This window comes from Sitophilus oryzae, unplaced genomic scaffold (genome assembly GCF_002938485.1).
Source record: "Sitophilus oryzae breed Bouriz unplaced genomic scaffold, Soryzae_2.0 scaffold_227_pilon_pilon, whole genome shotgun sequence".
Lineage (NCBI taxonomy): Eukaryota > Metazoa > Arthropoda > Insecta > Coleoptera > Curculionidae > Sitophilus > Sitophilus oryzae.
Window position 1 is genome coordinate 4,437,468 of NW_022146782.1, and position 17,520 is coordinate 4,454,987.

Sequence of the window (17,520 nt, forward strand, 5' to 3'; positions counted from 1 at the left end):
TGTAATGAACAGTAGAGGAGGCCATACCCTTTATTAAGTAAAAATCGTTTTATCTTTTTTTTTAATTCACAGTTTAGAATAAAAAAAAATGTGTATATTTTTTTGAGTTCAATAAAAATCAAGGTAAATTTGAAAAATTCGGTAAATTTCGCATTTTTATTTCCAATACTGTAAACTATTTGTTTATTTTAATTTTATTATATCAGAAATGCAAATAATAAAATTACTGATGATGGCTGGATAAAATTGTAATATCCCTAGACTTTTCCGGTGTGTGTATGTATAATATAAGGATAGTTATAGATTTTATACAGGGTGTTTCTCAAATAGATCTGACAAAAAAGATATTTACCAATTTTAAAATAAATTCGAAATAACCGGGTTATTTTTTAAGTAACACGCATGTTACGGCAATATTGCAGACACCCTGTATATAGCCAGAGACAAGGGAAATAAACTTAACCTTAGATATTAAATAATATTACAAGTAATGACCGTTTGAGTATCACAGTGCAGTCACCAATGCTTCTGAAACATTTTTATATTGATTTTTATTGTTTTTTTTTTCTAGAAATTAAAATATTTTCGTGAAATATAACCTTTCATGGTTTTTTCAAATCCGTATTTATAGTATCAAATTATATATACAGAGTGAAAATGAAACAGTGCCAAGAATAATTTACTTAAACAACCAAACACTTTATAGATATAGACCCTGCTTTGTTAAATGCACATAATTTAAGTGTTCTTATTAAAAATTATATTTGTTCCTTTTTAATCCTAGTAGGAACTAAGATATATAAATTCTCCAAAAACTTCTTCTATTACACTTCCATGATTTCCATTTGTTTCTTGATACACTTCCTGTTCTTCAACAATTCATCAACCTCACTATAATCGTAGAACACCACGAAATCTTTAGGACTCAACCCTTCAAACACCGAACTCACTGAAGGTTTCAAATTGTAAAACAGTAAAGGCTGATCTCTAGTAGCGAAATCTTTGGTTAGGGTCTCTATAACCAGAGCAGCAGTATAGTCAGCTCCATAAATATGAGAACAATCGATTATGACGGGTATCCCTTGACGTATCGAGTGCTTGGTTACCAGGTTTCTGACGTAATCAGTTGAAGGAAAGATGAGGCATCTGTCAGGTGTCAACAGGAGATATTCGGCACCTCCGACAGACTAAAAAAAAGAGAAAAAATGTGTTTAAAGAATTTTTGCACAATCTGGCAACATGTTAGATTTTTAAAATTATTTAAATTGTCATAAAAAGTTGAAGGATTTATTGTACAAACTGTCAACGCTGTTACCTACATGAGTTTATGATAAATAATACAGGATTTAATAATTTTTTGGATAAATTGCCTGTTTAAAGAATTTTTGCACAATCTGGCAACATGTTAGATTTTTTAAATAATTTAAATTGTCATAAAAAAGTTAAAGAATTTATTGTACAAATTTTTAACGTTGTTACTATATGGATAAATATACAGGGTAGGTCTTAAAAGCAACATATTTTCTCTTTACCGTTTTTCAGAAAAGTCCAAAATAACCGACTATTGAAGTTTATATAAAATTTAAAAAAAATTGATTAATTTTTATAGAGAAAAAATTTTGAGAGCCACCGGATTTTTTCTGTATTTTCATCCCTTTTAGTGCCGTAACCATGGGTAACATCATAAATTAAGAAATTATACCGCTTTGAATAAGAAGACTAAGGAAGGAGCATATCAAAAATCTTAGGTACACCGCGATGGGCCTCAAATATGGCCGACTTAAATTACGGTTTATCAGTGTCGTTCTAATTTTATTTAAAAAATGTAAAACTGTGATGTAGGGTAGACGTGGGGTAGACTCAATAATTTGTTGTTTTATTTTACGTTGTGAATAAATGTTGGTAGTTATTAAAATTGTTATAAAAATATATAATTCTAATAAAAATAGATAAGTTATAATAAGTATTTATTAACACAAACATCCGATACGCTACTGAAGCAGGTAAGTCAAATTAACGTATCTAAATTCTTTGACATCTAATCTTTGACATCTAATCTTGAAGTAATAAATAAAAGCTAAAATGCAAGAAAAATATATAATTTAGTTAATTTAAGTGAATTTCATAAATGATCGGTTTACTACACGTATGTATATTATATAGTCACTTACTAGCGAAAAGTTGTTCCATTATTTCACTCAATTTTTGCCGAGATCTACCGCACGCTACACAACCAACTATTTTAGAGTCTTTTTCGATAAACCGCGATAGTGTCACTGTTAATTTAAGTTCTGCCACAATTTCCATCTAGATTTACTACCTTTATACAACTATCAGTAGTAGAATAAATAATAAATAACATAAAATAAGCTCCGTAAAGACTGACAAATCCACAAAATTTCAAATCAAATTCAAATGTGTCAAATGAATCGTCAAACAGAACTGTCAAGGATCCCCACCCTAGAGAGCTTTTATGGTGGCTTTTCCGCCCACCATGCATGAATACATGGATAGCATTATGCTCCTTCCTTAGTCTTCTTATTCAAAGTTATACCGTGGTAAAATTTGCGATGAACAGGCAGTTCTAAAAAGTTTTCTAAAATATACAGGAAAATTTAAAAAAAAATACTCAATTTCCAACATCTTTTTTTTGCGAAAAAAACCTCATATAGACGTGTTTCTGGGGTTGAAATTTGAAATATGCCACCCCTAAAAATATTTGCAATTATTTAAGACTCACCCTGTATAAAGAAATACATTTAATACGATCAAAAACGAAAGGATCTTATTTGGCATTGAAAATTACACCAAAGCGGTTATTAGTCAGTAGCATAAACTATTATTAATATTATTTATTAGTTATTTAATAAAATATTTTTGTCTGTCTAAGTTTAAAGGTAAAAAACAATGTAATGAAAATTAATAATTAACAATCATATTAATTTATAGTTTTTATCATATATTTTCACTTTTAAAATATTTTTAGTTGGAGTTTAAAAATCATTTACTGTTAATTTGCAGGCCTAAGCTCTATATTACTATCATTATTATTCAAAAAAAATATTTTTTTTTTCCACGACCGTACCCAACATACAGTTTTTTGTATACCTTTCCTGAAAAAAAATATATAAAAGAAACGTTAACACGTCACTTGAAAATACCGGGTGTTTGAAATTCCACTCTCACCACTGAAATCTAGCAACGGTAAGAGATACAGGGTGACTAAGGTAATAAAAAAACAAACGATCTAACTAGAAAATGTAGAAAATCACTTACCGTCAGTTTTTCAACACTAATCTTCGGTCTGGCTGCATGATACAGGATATACACCAAGTTAATACCAATACCAACCAAAATTCCCTGCTCCAAAGGCAAAATAAGACAGGAAACAAACGTCACAATAGCCAGGAAGAAATCGCTTTCTAAAAACAACAAAATTAATCCTAAATACTTTCCAAAATAACTAAAAATCTTACTTTTAGACCTCCAAAGAGGCTTCACAACTTTCACTTCAACCATGAAGATGACTGCAGCAATTATAATAGCTGCCAGGGTGCTTTTGGGGATGAAAAAGAAGTATGGCGTCAAGAAAAGTAGGGCTAGTATTACTAGAAGCCCTGTATATAGACCTCCCAGTGGCGTGCGAACTCCGCTGGCATTGTTCACAGCTGATCTGGATAAAGAACCTGTTCCTGGGAAGCTTTGAACGAAGGAGTTCAATACGTTTGATGCTCCGATGGCTAGGAGTTCTTGAGTTGCGTCGATAGGTTTTCCATTAGCTGAAATAAGAAAATATGATATAAAGAAATATATTTTTTTCAATAGGAATGCGAAAAAGTATTAATTTTTAGACAGTTGTATACAAAAAGAAACTCATATAATAACATAAACATGAATAGAAAGTGAATTAATCATAAAAAGGATTAATCTACTCTTTTTCTTATTTTTTTCTAATTTTTTATTTTCCTTTTCTTTTCTTTTCTTTTTTTTTTCTCTTTTTTTTCTTTTTCTTTCTTCTTATTCTTAAAGGTCTAGATTAATCATCATTGTATTGATTTGTTTTGACTCAATATATACATACAAACGGTTAGTGATCATAATCACAACTAATAGATATTCGAATATCAGAAATTTTTATTAATTAATTAATTTTTATTTTTTATTTTGTCTGAACAATTTACTTACAAAAAGCTTTGCAAATAGCTATATTTTCCAGAAATCCCACCAAAGGAACTACAATAATCCCACTTCCTAGGTTACTTATCATCTCCATGATCCCAACTTCAGTGATGGTACCATTATTCTCCTTCGAGTACCCAAAAGGAGGAAGTTGGAAGTCTGGCAAACCTTGAGGTACTTCACCAATCACTTTAAAGGGTGGTTCTCCTGAAAATATATGGGTTTTTATAGTTTTGATTGTTTTTATGGGTTTTTTAAGGTTACATTACCGCTGGTGCAGAAGAAGTACCCGACAATGCCGGAAACTATGACTAGGATGGCGTTTCTGGATGTACCGAACACCCACAAGGACTTGTTGATGATTTTGTTGGTTTTGCTGGTCTCGGATTTGTCTCCAAAATTTATTTGAGCCACTATCTAAAAATAAAATAAAGAAATTTCAGTTTTAATTGACTAGTAAAATAAAAAAAACACTAAATCACCACAATACACCAAAACACTTTTACTTTTACACTGGACGCGCGTTTTGCTAACCCTGTTAGCATCATCAGCAGATGCTTATAAACTAAAATACAATCTACAATAGGAGCGTTTGTATACTCGCTAAGGCACAGAGTGGGCGTGGCAAGATCTAGCCAACCGAGTCAGAACCCACCAAGCGTAACAGTTAGATTTCCGCCACTAGAGTAGTAGGAACAAAGAACTTGAAGGAATTGGACCGTTGTCTCTGTTCATACTATCTTTACATTTATTAATTCTGATGCTTTCATATGCATCTAATTGCCTGTAATTTGAGACTTGTTTAATTCATTTCAAGTTATTAAGATCTATACAATGTTCTTTATCAACAATACGTTCGGCAACGCAAGATTTATCCGGTCTACCATATCTTATCTGAGCTAAATGTTTTTTAAATCTAGTTAATATTGATCTTCTAGTTTGCCCAACATATTTCTGATTACAATCTTTACAAGAAATTTCATAAATACCCGACCTTTCCAGTAGAGGTGTTTTATCCTTTGGATTACCTAATAATTGTTGTAATTTATTATTAGCACTATACACAAGTTTATAATTGACATTCTTAAAAATTCCTTTTAGACCACGGGATAACTGTCTATCAAACGGTATTGAAAAATATTTTGACGTATCTTTCTCCACTTGAAAAGTCGAATTTTCAGGAATCATTAATACAAGATCATAATCATTAATGTAAAGATAGTATGAACAGAGACAACGGTCCAATTCCTTCAAGTTCTTTGTTCCTACTACTCTAGTGGCGGAAATCTAACTGTTACGCTCGGTGGGTTCTGCTTATATATTTATAATTAATTTATTTTTGCCAAGTTTAATCACGTGACTTGAAAGTTTATTTGGTATGAACTTATGAAGTTATTTTGTTTGAAAAAATTCTGATTACATTAAAATAAAAATAACAGTTGTCACTGATTTAAATATTTTGACAAAGATACAGGGTGTCATTGAAATAAGCGCAAGTATATGTACAGGGTTGTTCACCACATACGACACGGAGTATTGTAGCTAAACGATTAGATTTTTACAAATTGTAAGTTTTGGGTTCGTTGAAGGACTATTAGAGCTACAATTTAAAAATATTTTTACAAGATACAGAGTATCCCAAATAAATAAAAAATATCAAAGTTGTATTTTTTTAAATGGAACGCCCTGTATATTATTGCATTTTTAGTTTCTACGATTAAAATAAAGGTAAATTTGATTAAGGTTTATTACACTTAAACCTTACCGTTTTTGAAATATTTTCAATTTTACGAAATTGCAGTATAACTTTTAAGGCTTCATTTCTCCGAGGATATCAAAGTTTTTAATACTAAATATTTACTGAAGTTTATTTATTGATCAGTTATTGTGTTGCAATAATAAAAATTATACTACCTTATACAGAGTGTCTAAAAATGTATTTTATATAATTACTAGCTTTAAACGGCAATAACTTATTTACTTTAAATAGAACACCCTGTATATTTTATGAGAATCAAATGCACAATTTAACTGTCTATCAAATTGTATTATACCATTTCTTACCTATACCTTCAAGTTTTCGTAGAAAATGCATTTTCTTATAATTTAGACCTCATTTATCAATATACCCATGGAATATTGACATTTTAGATTGTTTTTATAACAACAAATGTACAAAATGTACAGATAATATGTAATATTATCGTTTTTACTAAAACGATAATATTACTAGCCCATTTGTATGCTAAAAGAAAACTATCTAAATCTTGATAAAAGAGTATACCATTAATTAAATATACCACCAGTATTTCCGCCCAAATACTAATTAACTACATACTTAATTGTGTTCGTTAATAAATTATTCTAAATAAATGTGGATTTGAATCAGAAATCAATATAATAATAAGTTATGAAAATGAACGTCTCTGTTGTTATAAATAAGCATTTGTCAACAAATTAAATATAATTTTTAAGGTGTTACTTTTTACCACACTGTCTAATACACATACATAATTCAGTTTTTTAGTATTTGGAGCAATTATTATTAATCAACGCAAACAGTCAGTTAATGTAGTTTGAATACTCGAATCATATTAATTGGTCCTCTTTAATAAATATTTAAACAGTTTTTTTTTATTTTTTTAATGAAATAAACGAACTATATCGACAATATTAGTATCTGTACTCTTTAAAAATTTGGTACATCTTTAAAAATAATCTAAAATGTCAGTATTCCATGGGTATATTGATAAATGAGTTCTAAATTACAAAAAAATGTAAAAATAAGTAAAAAATGGTATAATACAATTTGATAGACAATTAAATTGTGCATCTGATTCGCATAAAATATACAGGGTGTTCCATTTAAATTAAACAAGTTATTGCCGTTTAAAGCTAATAATTATTTAAAATAAATTTTTAGACACTCTGTATAAGGTAGTAAAGTTTTTATTATTGCAATACAATAACTGATCAATAAATAAATTTCAGTAAATATTTAGTATTAAAAACTTTGATACCCTCGGAGAAATAAAGCCTTAAAATTTATAGTGCAATTTCACAAAATTGAAGATATTTCAAAAACGGTAAGGTTTAAGTGTAATAAACCTTAATCAAATATACCTTTACCTTCATTTTAATCGTAGAGACTAAAAATGTAATAATATATAGGGTGTTCCATTTAGAAAAATACAACTTTGATATTTTTTATTTATTTGGGACACTCTGTATCTTGTAAAAATATTTTTAAATTGTAGCTCTAATAGTCCTTCAACGAACCCAAAACTTACAATTTGTAAAAATCTAGCCGTTTAGCTACAATACTCCGTGTCGTATGGGGTGAACAACCCCTGTATATCTCTCATAATATCAAATATACTACCACTTATTTAACAGACACCCTCTACAAAGCCATTTTAACTTACTAAGTTATAGGCTTACCCTTAAAAGTAGCAAGATAATGATACATCCAACACCTAGAACCGTGTCCCACATCCTGATATTGTGGATATCCTTAAATATACTTTTCCATGTATCTACAAAGGTATTTCCCGATGCACTTATACCAAGCAAGTCCTTCACTTGTGACGTCACAATAATCAAGGCCGCGGCAGACGTAAATCCGGAAGACACAGGGCCAGAAACAAAATCTATCAAAAAACCTAATAACGAAAAAAATCAGTAATTTTTTTTAATTTTTTTAAAGTCTCTCGGTTTGCTACCTAATCCAAAGAATCCCATCAGGAGTTGTATGACTCCCGACAAAAAACACAACAATACAGCGTGTTCAACGCCTCTGCCGTTGACAGCTTGAAACGTCATTAAGGCGGCGACTGCTGTAGGTCCGACTGGGACGTCCTTGCAACTTCCCAGCAAGATGTAAACGAAACATCCCAGAAATGAACCGTATAAGCCGTACTGGGGAGGTAGGCCTGCTATACTGGCGTAGGCCAGAGCTTGGGGGATAACCGTGAGGCCTACTGTGAAACCGGCCAGAAGATCACCTAAAAGTCAAAAAGTATCGTATGTAATATTTATTGTAAAAGCATAAATAAATAAATAAATAAATGCTTTTATTGTCAAAAAATTTTTCAATTTGTGGACAAAGGTAAACTAACAAACAAAGTAAAAAAAACAAGGTACACAAACAAACAAACAAAAGATAATACAAAACATTATACAAATAATATTGTCAGTCTTATTACATACATTGATATGTTTTGGTCCAACATACTGGGTGCATCTCAAAAGTGGCTCACCCCTATAAATTTTTTAATATTTTTAGATAAAAAAATCAAGATTTGGTTTGTTAGTATGTGACATAAATTAGGATTGATTGACGTATTAAATTGTTTTCGGTCACTTCCTGTTTCACCGGAAATTACTACAACTTTTGATTTTCAAATCACATCGTCGGTATTTTTTTACTTTATTCGATAGAAAATAACACTCTGAATAGAATGACATATCATATGTCAACTTTTGACGTTCTTGCTTAAAAAAAACTGTGCTTTAAACTTGAGTGCCATGGATGTGTTAAAAACACTAGTGTTTAATCAAGGAGCCTTGGAAAAATAGATTCGATCGTCTAATGTTTTTTATGTCTTTTCCTGGCCGGTTAAAAGATGCTCAAATCGTATTATTTTTAATCCTATCTCAATTTTTTCAAATGGAACAAGGTTGGTTTATTAGTACATTGGGGAAATGCATTTTTTACGAATAATTTGACACAACACACTTGATATTTCGAGTCAAAATGTCGGTATGAACCGCATGTTTACAATTTCAAATAAACCATATGCGAAAATGTCAAAAGTTGACATGTGATATGTCATTCTATCGAATAAAGTAAAAAAACTGAGATTGCCATTAAAAAAGAAAAGTTGTAGTCATTTTCGATGAAACAGAAAGCGACCGATAACAATTGAATACGAATACGTCAATCAATCCTAATTTATGTCATATACTAACATACCAAATCTCGCTTTTTTATCAAAAAATAAAAATAAAAAAAGTTATAGGGGTGAGACACTTTTGAGACGCACCCGGTATACAAGCGAAATGTAAACAAACCATCAGTTTTTTTTCGATCGTACGGTACTATTTAACTGAAGTAAAACTATTTTGGAGCTGTGTGATTACTTACCTACCGTACAATCCGAATTATACAGGGGTAACCATTGCAAGATTGGAAATCTTTTGTACAGGGTTTTCTTCGTCCATATGCTGCACACTTTCTTTTTTGCTAGGGAGAAAATGGCTCGCAGTTTGTGAGAGTACGATGTGTGAACATCTGAGTCAACGATTTCTGAAAAAAAATGATACAAAAAACTTTAAAAAAATCGAAAACAGACAATTAAAATTTTGAATTAGAAAAATCTAATATTTTTGTCCTAATTAAAACCCTTATATACATAAATAACTATTTTTTGTAGTATTGGGAAAAATAAATACAAAATAATGCTTTTTAAATGGATCAGTTACCTTCGTATCCTTCATAGCTGGTGCTGTACGTCAAAAACATTTTTTTCTAACACTGATACTAAAAAAATTACATTTAACCCTTTGCTGACAGCTCATATCACCCACGCACTACCTGCCTTACTAGTATCAAAGTATACCAGTACGTGAACATTACTAGTACCGCCTTAAATTCCAACTAAACACAATTTAATGTTATTTAGGTTATTTCAAATTATTCACGTACAGTTTGATAGTTTATCAATATTCAGGGGAGACTATTGATCATTTTAAAACACAAATATTATGTTCAAAACATTGATAAGCAAAGTACATATATTGTTTATCGATTAATATGTAAAAAAGCAAAGGAATGTACACTCAAAAACCTCGAAATGTTATGTCTAAGGTCGAAAATAACATAACAGCAATAATTTTGTCCGATTTTGCACAGGTTTCCCCTGAAAGAGTCGATAAAATTTTGGTCATATGCTTCGCGACACTGAAACGATAACCCTGTCATTTAAAATGTAACAACTACAATCAATTTTACGATGTAAACAACTAAAATACAAGTTGGACTATTCTTGTGTTGCGTGTGATTTCAGGTGGTGTTATCTTATCAGTTTCAAGATGGTGGTGCACTTGATATCTTTGTATATCTTGGTTCTTTTTGAATTTTTTTTTCATTAAGATATTTTTGTCAACAAAGTTTATCGTTTTGATCTTTGTTTTTACAGAGTGTTCCAGAAATAAAAATAAGTTCGACCCCAGAAACACGTCCATGAAGAATTACTTTAAAAATTTCGAAATATTGACTCTTTCTTCTTTATTCATTTTTAAATCCGTTTGCTTAATCCGCAAGCACATAATATCTGCTATTCCCGAAAGGCCAGCTCACAACTATCCACTTAGGAATGCGGAGCACGATCTTTATCTGCCAATCCCGAACTCAGAACTAGTTAAAGGCTCAATACTGTACAGGGTGGGTCAAATTCGAAGCTTTTAAATGGAAACACCCTTTTCTATAGGAGATATCTATAGGACAAAAACTAATATCGGTGTCTGGAGCTCAATTTTTGTCAAAAACATGACAGTGAAAACCGCATATCGAAACATTTCCAAAGCACTTTTTTACGAATTTAATGGTTTAAGTATATATTTTTTTAAATTAATAATTTAAGAATTATCAACAGAAAATTTAATTTTTTATATGGGACACCCTGTATATTTTTAATTTATTGAAAAGAATTTAAAATTACCGTTCTAAAAATATAACACACTTGATATTTTGTTCGATTCCTCTTCGAGATATAGAGTATATAAAAATTCCCGCTTTAAATAAGTAGGCTTTGAACGGCACCGGCTGTAATGCAGAAAAAATTTTAGCTGTGAGCATCAATTAAAACGAAAATAATATTTGCTATGAGAGATGCAGAATTTTATAACAATTTAAAATATATTTAACCAACATCAACACATTTAAACTATATTTAATAACAATAAAAATAAATAGCAAACCAAGACAGATCTTGCTACAGGTATTCGACATATCGACCGTCTTCTGTTATGGACAGACATGGCAGTTTTTGAACATTTCTCGCGGACTTGATTAACTCAGTGGGGGTGAAAGATACCCTCTCATAACTGCTAAGTATTTCTAATCCTTGTCTAGATTATAGGGAAGAATAAGGAACCTTTATTCTTCCGCAAATATATCCATAAGCTTAGATCCATGGGCACTAAGTCAGGCGGCCTCGGCGGCCAATGGCTGGGATCTTGGTTAGCTATTCAATTATTCTTGAAATTGGCTGCCAAAAATTTGCTGATAACTTCAGCGTTCAGAGGCGGTGCGTCGTCTTGCTGGAAAAATATGTTTTCGAGTTCCACTAAGGGCAAATCATCAATAAGGGGTCCAAAGCCTACTAGTTAAAAGTGGCGAACTTTTAAAAATTCTGTATTTCGAAGGGGATTATAACAAAATATCAAGTCTGCTATATTTTTGGATAGGTAATTTTAAATTCTTTTAAGTTGATTCAAAATATAGGGGATGTCCTAAATAAAAAATCAATTTTTCTGTTGATAACTCTTGAATTATTAATTTTAAAAAAATTATACTTAAACCATTAAATTCTACGTAAAAAGGTGCTTTGGAAATGTTTTCATAGAAATACAAAATTTTCCATAGCAAAAAAGTTACAGCGATTTGTTAAAAATGCACATTATTGAAAAACACCCCATAACTCCGAAACGGTAACAGATATTGATGTGCGGTTTTCACCATCATGTTTTTGATGAAAATTGAGCTCGTCTATCTTCTATAGAAAAGGGTGTTTCCATTTAAAAGCGTCGAATTTGACCCACCCTGTACAATCCCAAAAAAAGTACAATCTTCTGCCTTTGAATATCAAGTCGCTTTCATTCTTTCCCGCATTTCGCAAAGCTCTGAAATCATACTTACTGGAGAGAGCCCTATATGCGGTAAACGACTTTTTTGTTGATGTTTAATCTTGAACAAATTTGAATTTTAAAATTTTGATCATCTCACACACTGGTCAAAGGTCGAAAGGTTTCGGAAAGTTTATCTCTTTCCTTTTTTTTTCTTTTTTTTTCTTATTTTTCTTATTTGTTGTAGATTTTCTTGCAGTACAGTGGCGAAATACCCATAAAGGATTTTTTTGGAGAGATGAATCCGCCACATAGGTATAGATGTTTATTTTGGCCGGATCTACCATCCCTTAAAATACTTGCAGTTATTTCTGGGACACCCTGTTCTTACGTTTACTGGGTGTTGCAATTTCTATGTCACACAGTAAGTACATAATATATTGTTTTTTTTTTTCTATTATTTTTACATATTATCGTAGTAATTTACCTGTAAAATTATTTGATCCGGCTGATAGTTCATTTCTTAACGCTATTTCTCGTCTAAGACTGCCTGGAAGGTCACTAGTTGAAGCTGTCAGTGCTGGGTTGTCGTATGCATAGATAGTGTTGGTAGAACCACCCCCTGCTGTCTCTTCTAGGTCTCTACTTGGTTCAGTAACATTTCTGCAAGAAATCAAAATAATATCATTATTAAATCATGTCTATACCTTGACAGAAAGACAGTCAAAACTGTAGTGGGTCTATTAACAAGGCATTATAAGCTGAATAGGCATAAGTAATCGAGGGCGCGATTTTTTAATTCATTGTATAATATATACAGGGTGTCCCAGAAATGAGTGCAGATATTTTAAGGGGTGGTAGATCTGGTCAAAATAAACATATTTTCTCTTTACTATTTTTAAAATAAATTGAAAATAACCGAGTTATTTAACTTTGAAAATTTAAAAAAATAATCGCAACATTTTGAGAACCGCCGGCAGATATTGCCAACTACATCCAATTACCCGGATCAAGCCCGGATTTCAGTTAATTCGACGCACTGTGTTGCCATATGGACAAGAAAGTATATGTTTAAAAGTAAGTCATAAAATCACAACACCTGAGGAGTTTGCAGAGATGCATTACATTTTTCAGATTGTGATATTATTACATAAAATAAATTAAAAGTTAAATGTTTAAAAGTTAAAAAAGTTAAATTAAAAAACTTACCCAACATTAAAAAAGATAATTATGACAGATCGATGTAACTGCGACAGTTCTCTTTTTGGATACACACTTAACTAAAATACACTTCATTGTGCTGCTTTACTTGTACATGCTATTATAAAAACTGCTAAAATAACAGTCCCCATTTTTAACTTAACACATTATTTTCATATAGGCTTCATCACAATTTGAACCACTGATTTACAAAACACCTTGAAAAGCTACTACCTTTCTGAATGAATAAATGTTGAGAATTATTGTCTCTTACCGCCACTTTACGAACTACTTTCAATCTAAGAAAATACATGTTCCACTCAACAATGTTAAATACGTATTTTGTTTTTTCGCTATTTTTTTCGATGTATTTCGACAATTCCGTCGACAGTCCAACCGTCGGCCAAGACAGTCGCGCATCACTGGTTGGTAACTGCTCACTGCTCCTTTGTCGCGCCGGCGTCTCGAGCTTGCGTCATGCGAGGTTGCCGTAGTTTCAACAATTTTAAATTCAGGACACTCGAAGCAATCAAATTCTTATTAAATTTTAAAAATAAAACAGAAAAACATGAAAGGAAACAAACAAAACACAAATTAATTGATTATTGATAAGGTCACAAAAAAGAAATTTCTATAACGTTTATCGTAATTCAGAATTCAATATATCGAAAACAGCCCGATGAATAATCAATTCATTTTTGTTTTGTTTGTTTCCTTTCATGTTTCTCTGTTTTATTTTTAAAATTTAATACGAATTTGATTGCTTCGAATGTCTTGAATTTGAAATTGTTGTAACTACGGCAATGAAACATCATCGTCTGACGCAAGCCCGCCACGACGACGCGGCTCAAAGGACCAGTTCACACGTGGCACTCTTGGCCGACGCGCGACGGTTGGTCTGTCGAAATACATCGAAAAAATAGCGAAAAAACAAAATACGTATTTAAAATTGTTGAGTGAAACATGTATTTTCTTAGATTGAAAGTAGTTCGTAAAGTGGCGATAAGAGACGGTATTCAAAGTAATGTGCGCTTTTCAAGGTGTTTTGTAAATCAGTGTTTGAAATAAAACAGAGAAACATGAAAGAAAACAAACAAAACAGAAATTAATCGATTATTCGTTGGGCTGTTTTCGATATATTGAATTCTAAATTACGATAAACATTTTAGGAATTTCTTTTTTGCGACCTGGTTGTAAATAATATGATGAATCATTTTCGTAAACGTCATAAACGTAATGTTTCAGCCTTTTAGTTAATTTTCGGTGGTTTTTGTTAAGTTTTCTTTGAAAGGGTAAGTACTAAAAATAATTAATGTTTTTTTTTTCTATAATAATTATTAATAATGAGCACTGATAAAAGATTAAATTTAACATTCCTAATTTTTGAGTAGAAATTTGTGTATGAATTTATAAATGTAGAACTATGTCGAATGTGGATAACATAGGAGGTTGCAACACTGCAAGGTTTAGATACACCGTAGAGAAATCTCAGGTGAATAAACAAGTGGCACTAAAAAGTTTTTTCAAATTTCCGGGAAAATGTCAAGAAAAATTTTAAATTTTCAACATTTTTTTTTCGCAAAAAAAACCTCATAGGCGTGTTTCTGGGGTTGAACTATACTACCAGTTAAAATATTTGCACTTATTTCTGGGACACCCTGTATAATATAGATAATATATACAGGGTGTTTCAAAACAAATGCGAAAAACTTCAGGGGGTGATTCCTTGTTCAAAATAAAGGGTAGTTTGCTTCATAAACGTTGGGTCAAAAGTCAACCATTAGGGAGATATCGCATTACAAAAATGGCGGAAAAAGAATGTTCTTATTTTTTATCTTGAAAACGAAAAGAGATAGACTAATGAAATTTTATGGAAGCATTATTGTTATGAAAACACACTTTCTGGTAATTTTCTCACTTTTTTAAAATGAGTGGAAGGGGTTGAAATAACCTACCCTTATCATTCTTGTTAACGAAATTTAAAGAAAAATCTTATCAAACACATGCAAAAAAATTAATTTGGATACTTTAGTTTGTTTAGAAACTTTTTTATCTCTTGTGTTATTTGATAAAATTCACCGATTTGAAATTAAAAAATAAAATGTAGCATTACATGTCAGGACAAAAAACATTTTTAGATAAATAATCTAATGGTAATAACGATAATAATAATCTAGATAATAACGTATTGCAGTAGAGTAATGTCAAATAAAATAATATTAAAAACATCCTAAACATCCTAAAATTACAGCAGCCCACTAGATTCTTTCTCTAAAAATGTTTTTTGTCCTGACATGTAATGCTTTATTTTTTATTTTTTAATTTCAAATCGGTGAGTTTTATCAAAAAAACACAAGAGATAAAAAAGTTTCTAAACAAACTAAGCTATCCAATTTTTGCATGTGTTTGATAAGATTTTTCTTTAAATTTCGTTAACAAGAATGATAGGGGTAGGTTATTTCAACCCCTTCCACTCATTTTAAAAAAGTGAGAAAATTACCAGAAAGTGTGTTTTCATAACAGTAATGCTTCCATAAAATTTCATTAGTCTATCGCTTTTCGTTTTCAAGATAAAAAATAAAAACATTATTTTTCCGCCATCTTTGTACCGCGATATCTCCCTAATAGTTCACTTTTGACCCAACGTTTATAAAGCAAACTAGCCTTTATTTTGAACAAGGAATCACCCCCTGAAGTTTTTCGCATTTGTTTTGAAATACCCTGTATAATATATATAATACCATATGATCGAATAAAAACGGCGTCAGCGATGGCTATGAAATGAAGATCGCTGTCATTTTATATGTAAATTTATATAGGAAATGCCATCGATCGTCATTTCCAAGCCAACTGGACGCCGTTTTTATTCGATCATACGGTATATATAATATATACCGTATGATCGAGAAAAAATGGCGTCAGCGTTGGCTATGAAATGAAGATCGCTGTCATTTTATATGTAAATTTATATGGGAAATGTCATCGATTGTCATTTCCCAGCCAACTGGACGCCGTTTTTTTTCGATCATGCGGTATAATATATATAATATATATTATATATATATATATATATATATATATATATATATATATATATATATATATATATATATATATATATATATATATATATATATATATATATATATATATATATATATAAATACACGGATTACCAGTAAATGTCAAATAGACATGCTTGTTGTCAGTGTCAGTCGTTTTCGTCCTTTTATTATATCAAAAATATGCAACGTGCACGTGAAACAAGAAATCTTACTGGCGAAGAATGTGCTCAAGCATTAATATTGTCTGAGGAAGGTTGGAGCCACCGAAGAATTGAACGATTTAATGTAACTCACTCAACCATTTCACGAGTTATTACAACGGTATAGAGATACTGGGAGTAATTGTCGCAGGCCGGAACAAGGCAGGAATCGAAGAACCAATCCGATTCAGGAACGTTTTTTAAAACTCTCCACATTAAGACAACGTTTCGTAACAGCTCGGACCCTTCAAACTCAGCTCGGAGATACTAATGGTCTACAAGTTTGCACAGAAACTAGCATATCTTTTGACATTTAGTGGTAATCCGTGTTTTTCCATAGCCTGCTACTTACTTTAGTGAGTAAAATGGAAAAATGTTAATTAAAACCAATATTAAATCATGTCATCTATCATCATGAACTATATCTGTCTATACAACCCCGAAAAAAAATATACACTTATTTAAGACCCTGTATTAGAACAAAAAAAAACAACGCTTTATTGTACAAAAAGCCAAAACAGCTTCATCGACAAAGCATTCACAAAACAAAAAAAAACGCAAATGTTATTAACAACACAAACAATCTTTCTTTAATTATTCTTTAATATTGATGATGTTTACTTCGACTTTTAGGTAATACAAATTTTTTGGACATCCGGTATATTAGCGGTCAGTCATCCTGCTTTTTTTCTCGCGATTCTTCGCGGTCAAGGGTGCGGTTGATTGGTCCCGTGATCGTGTTTTGGATTTTATGATTATTCACACGTCATGTCAACTTTTTTTTTGGTCGTTCTTAAACCTGTTTGAATCGTATAGCTACTATAGGTATAATATACATGTATGGGTTATAAATATAGTAATGATAGAGTCAGGTTTTTACAGAGTCAAGCACGTGCTAATCTGGTTTAAGCTAATTTTTTTTATTATTTACATGTTTTTTTTTAAATTAAAATTACTTTAATTTTTGGTTTTGCTTTGGTTTGGTTTCATTGCATCATTAACTTACACAACCACATCATTAATTAAAA

At 31.0% G+C, this 17,520-nt stretch overlaps 1 protein-coding gene across 3 annotated transcripts in view; it reads right to left on the bottom strand.

Moving 5' to 3' along the window:
• Positions 1-170: 170 nt before the first annotated feature.
• LOC115884281 (sodium-independent sulfate anion transporter-like) overlaps positions 171-17,520 on the bottom strand; it is a 28,481-nt gene continuing 11,131 nt past the window's right edge. Inside the window, exons 1-10 of one of the 3 annotated variants that reach the window (XM_030902815.1) lie at positions 9,776-10,201; positions 9,664-9,721; positions 9,326-9,487; positions 7,902-8,183; positions 7,621-7,841; positions 4,449-4,596; positions 4,186-4,386; positions 3,477-3,779; positions 3,277-3,422; positions 173-1,187 (exon numbers count right to left, since the gene is read on the bottom strand). In XM_030902815.1, coding sequence (XP_030758675.1) covers positions 825-1,187; positions 3,277-3,422; positions 3,477-3,779; positions 4,186-4,386; positions 4,449-4,596; positions 7,621-7,841; positions 7,902-8,183; positions 9,326-9,487; positions 9,664-9,703 — 1,866 coding nt within the window. In that variant the 5' untranslated portion in view covers positions 9,704-9,721; positions 9,776-10,201 and the 3' untranslated portion in view covers positions 173-824. Of the gene's footprint in view, positions 1,188-3,276; positions 3,423-3,476; positions 3,780-4,185; positions 4,387-4,448; positions 4,597-7,620; positions 7,842-7,901; positions 8,184-9,325; positions 9,488-9,663; positions 10,202-12,514; positions 12,691-17,520 lie in introns of those variants that run through there. The other 2 variants (XM_030902813.1, XM_030902814.1) reach the window with 2 other exon arrangements.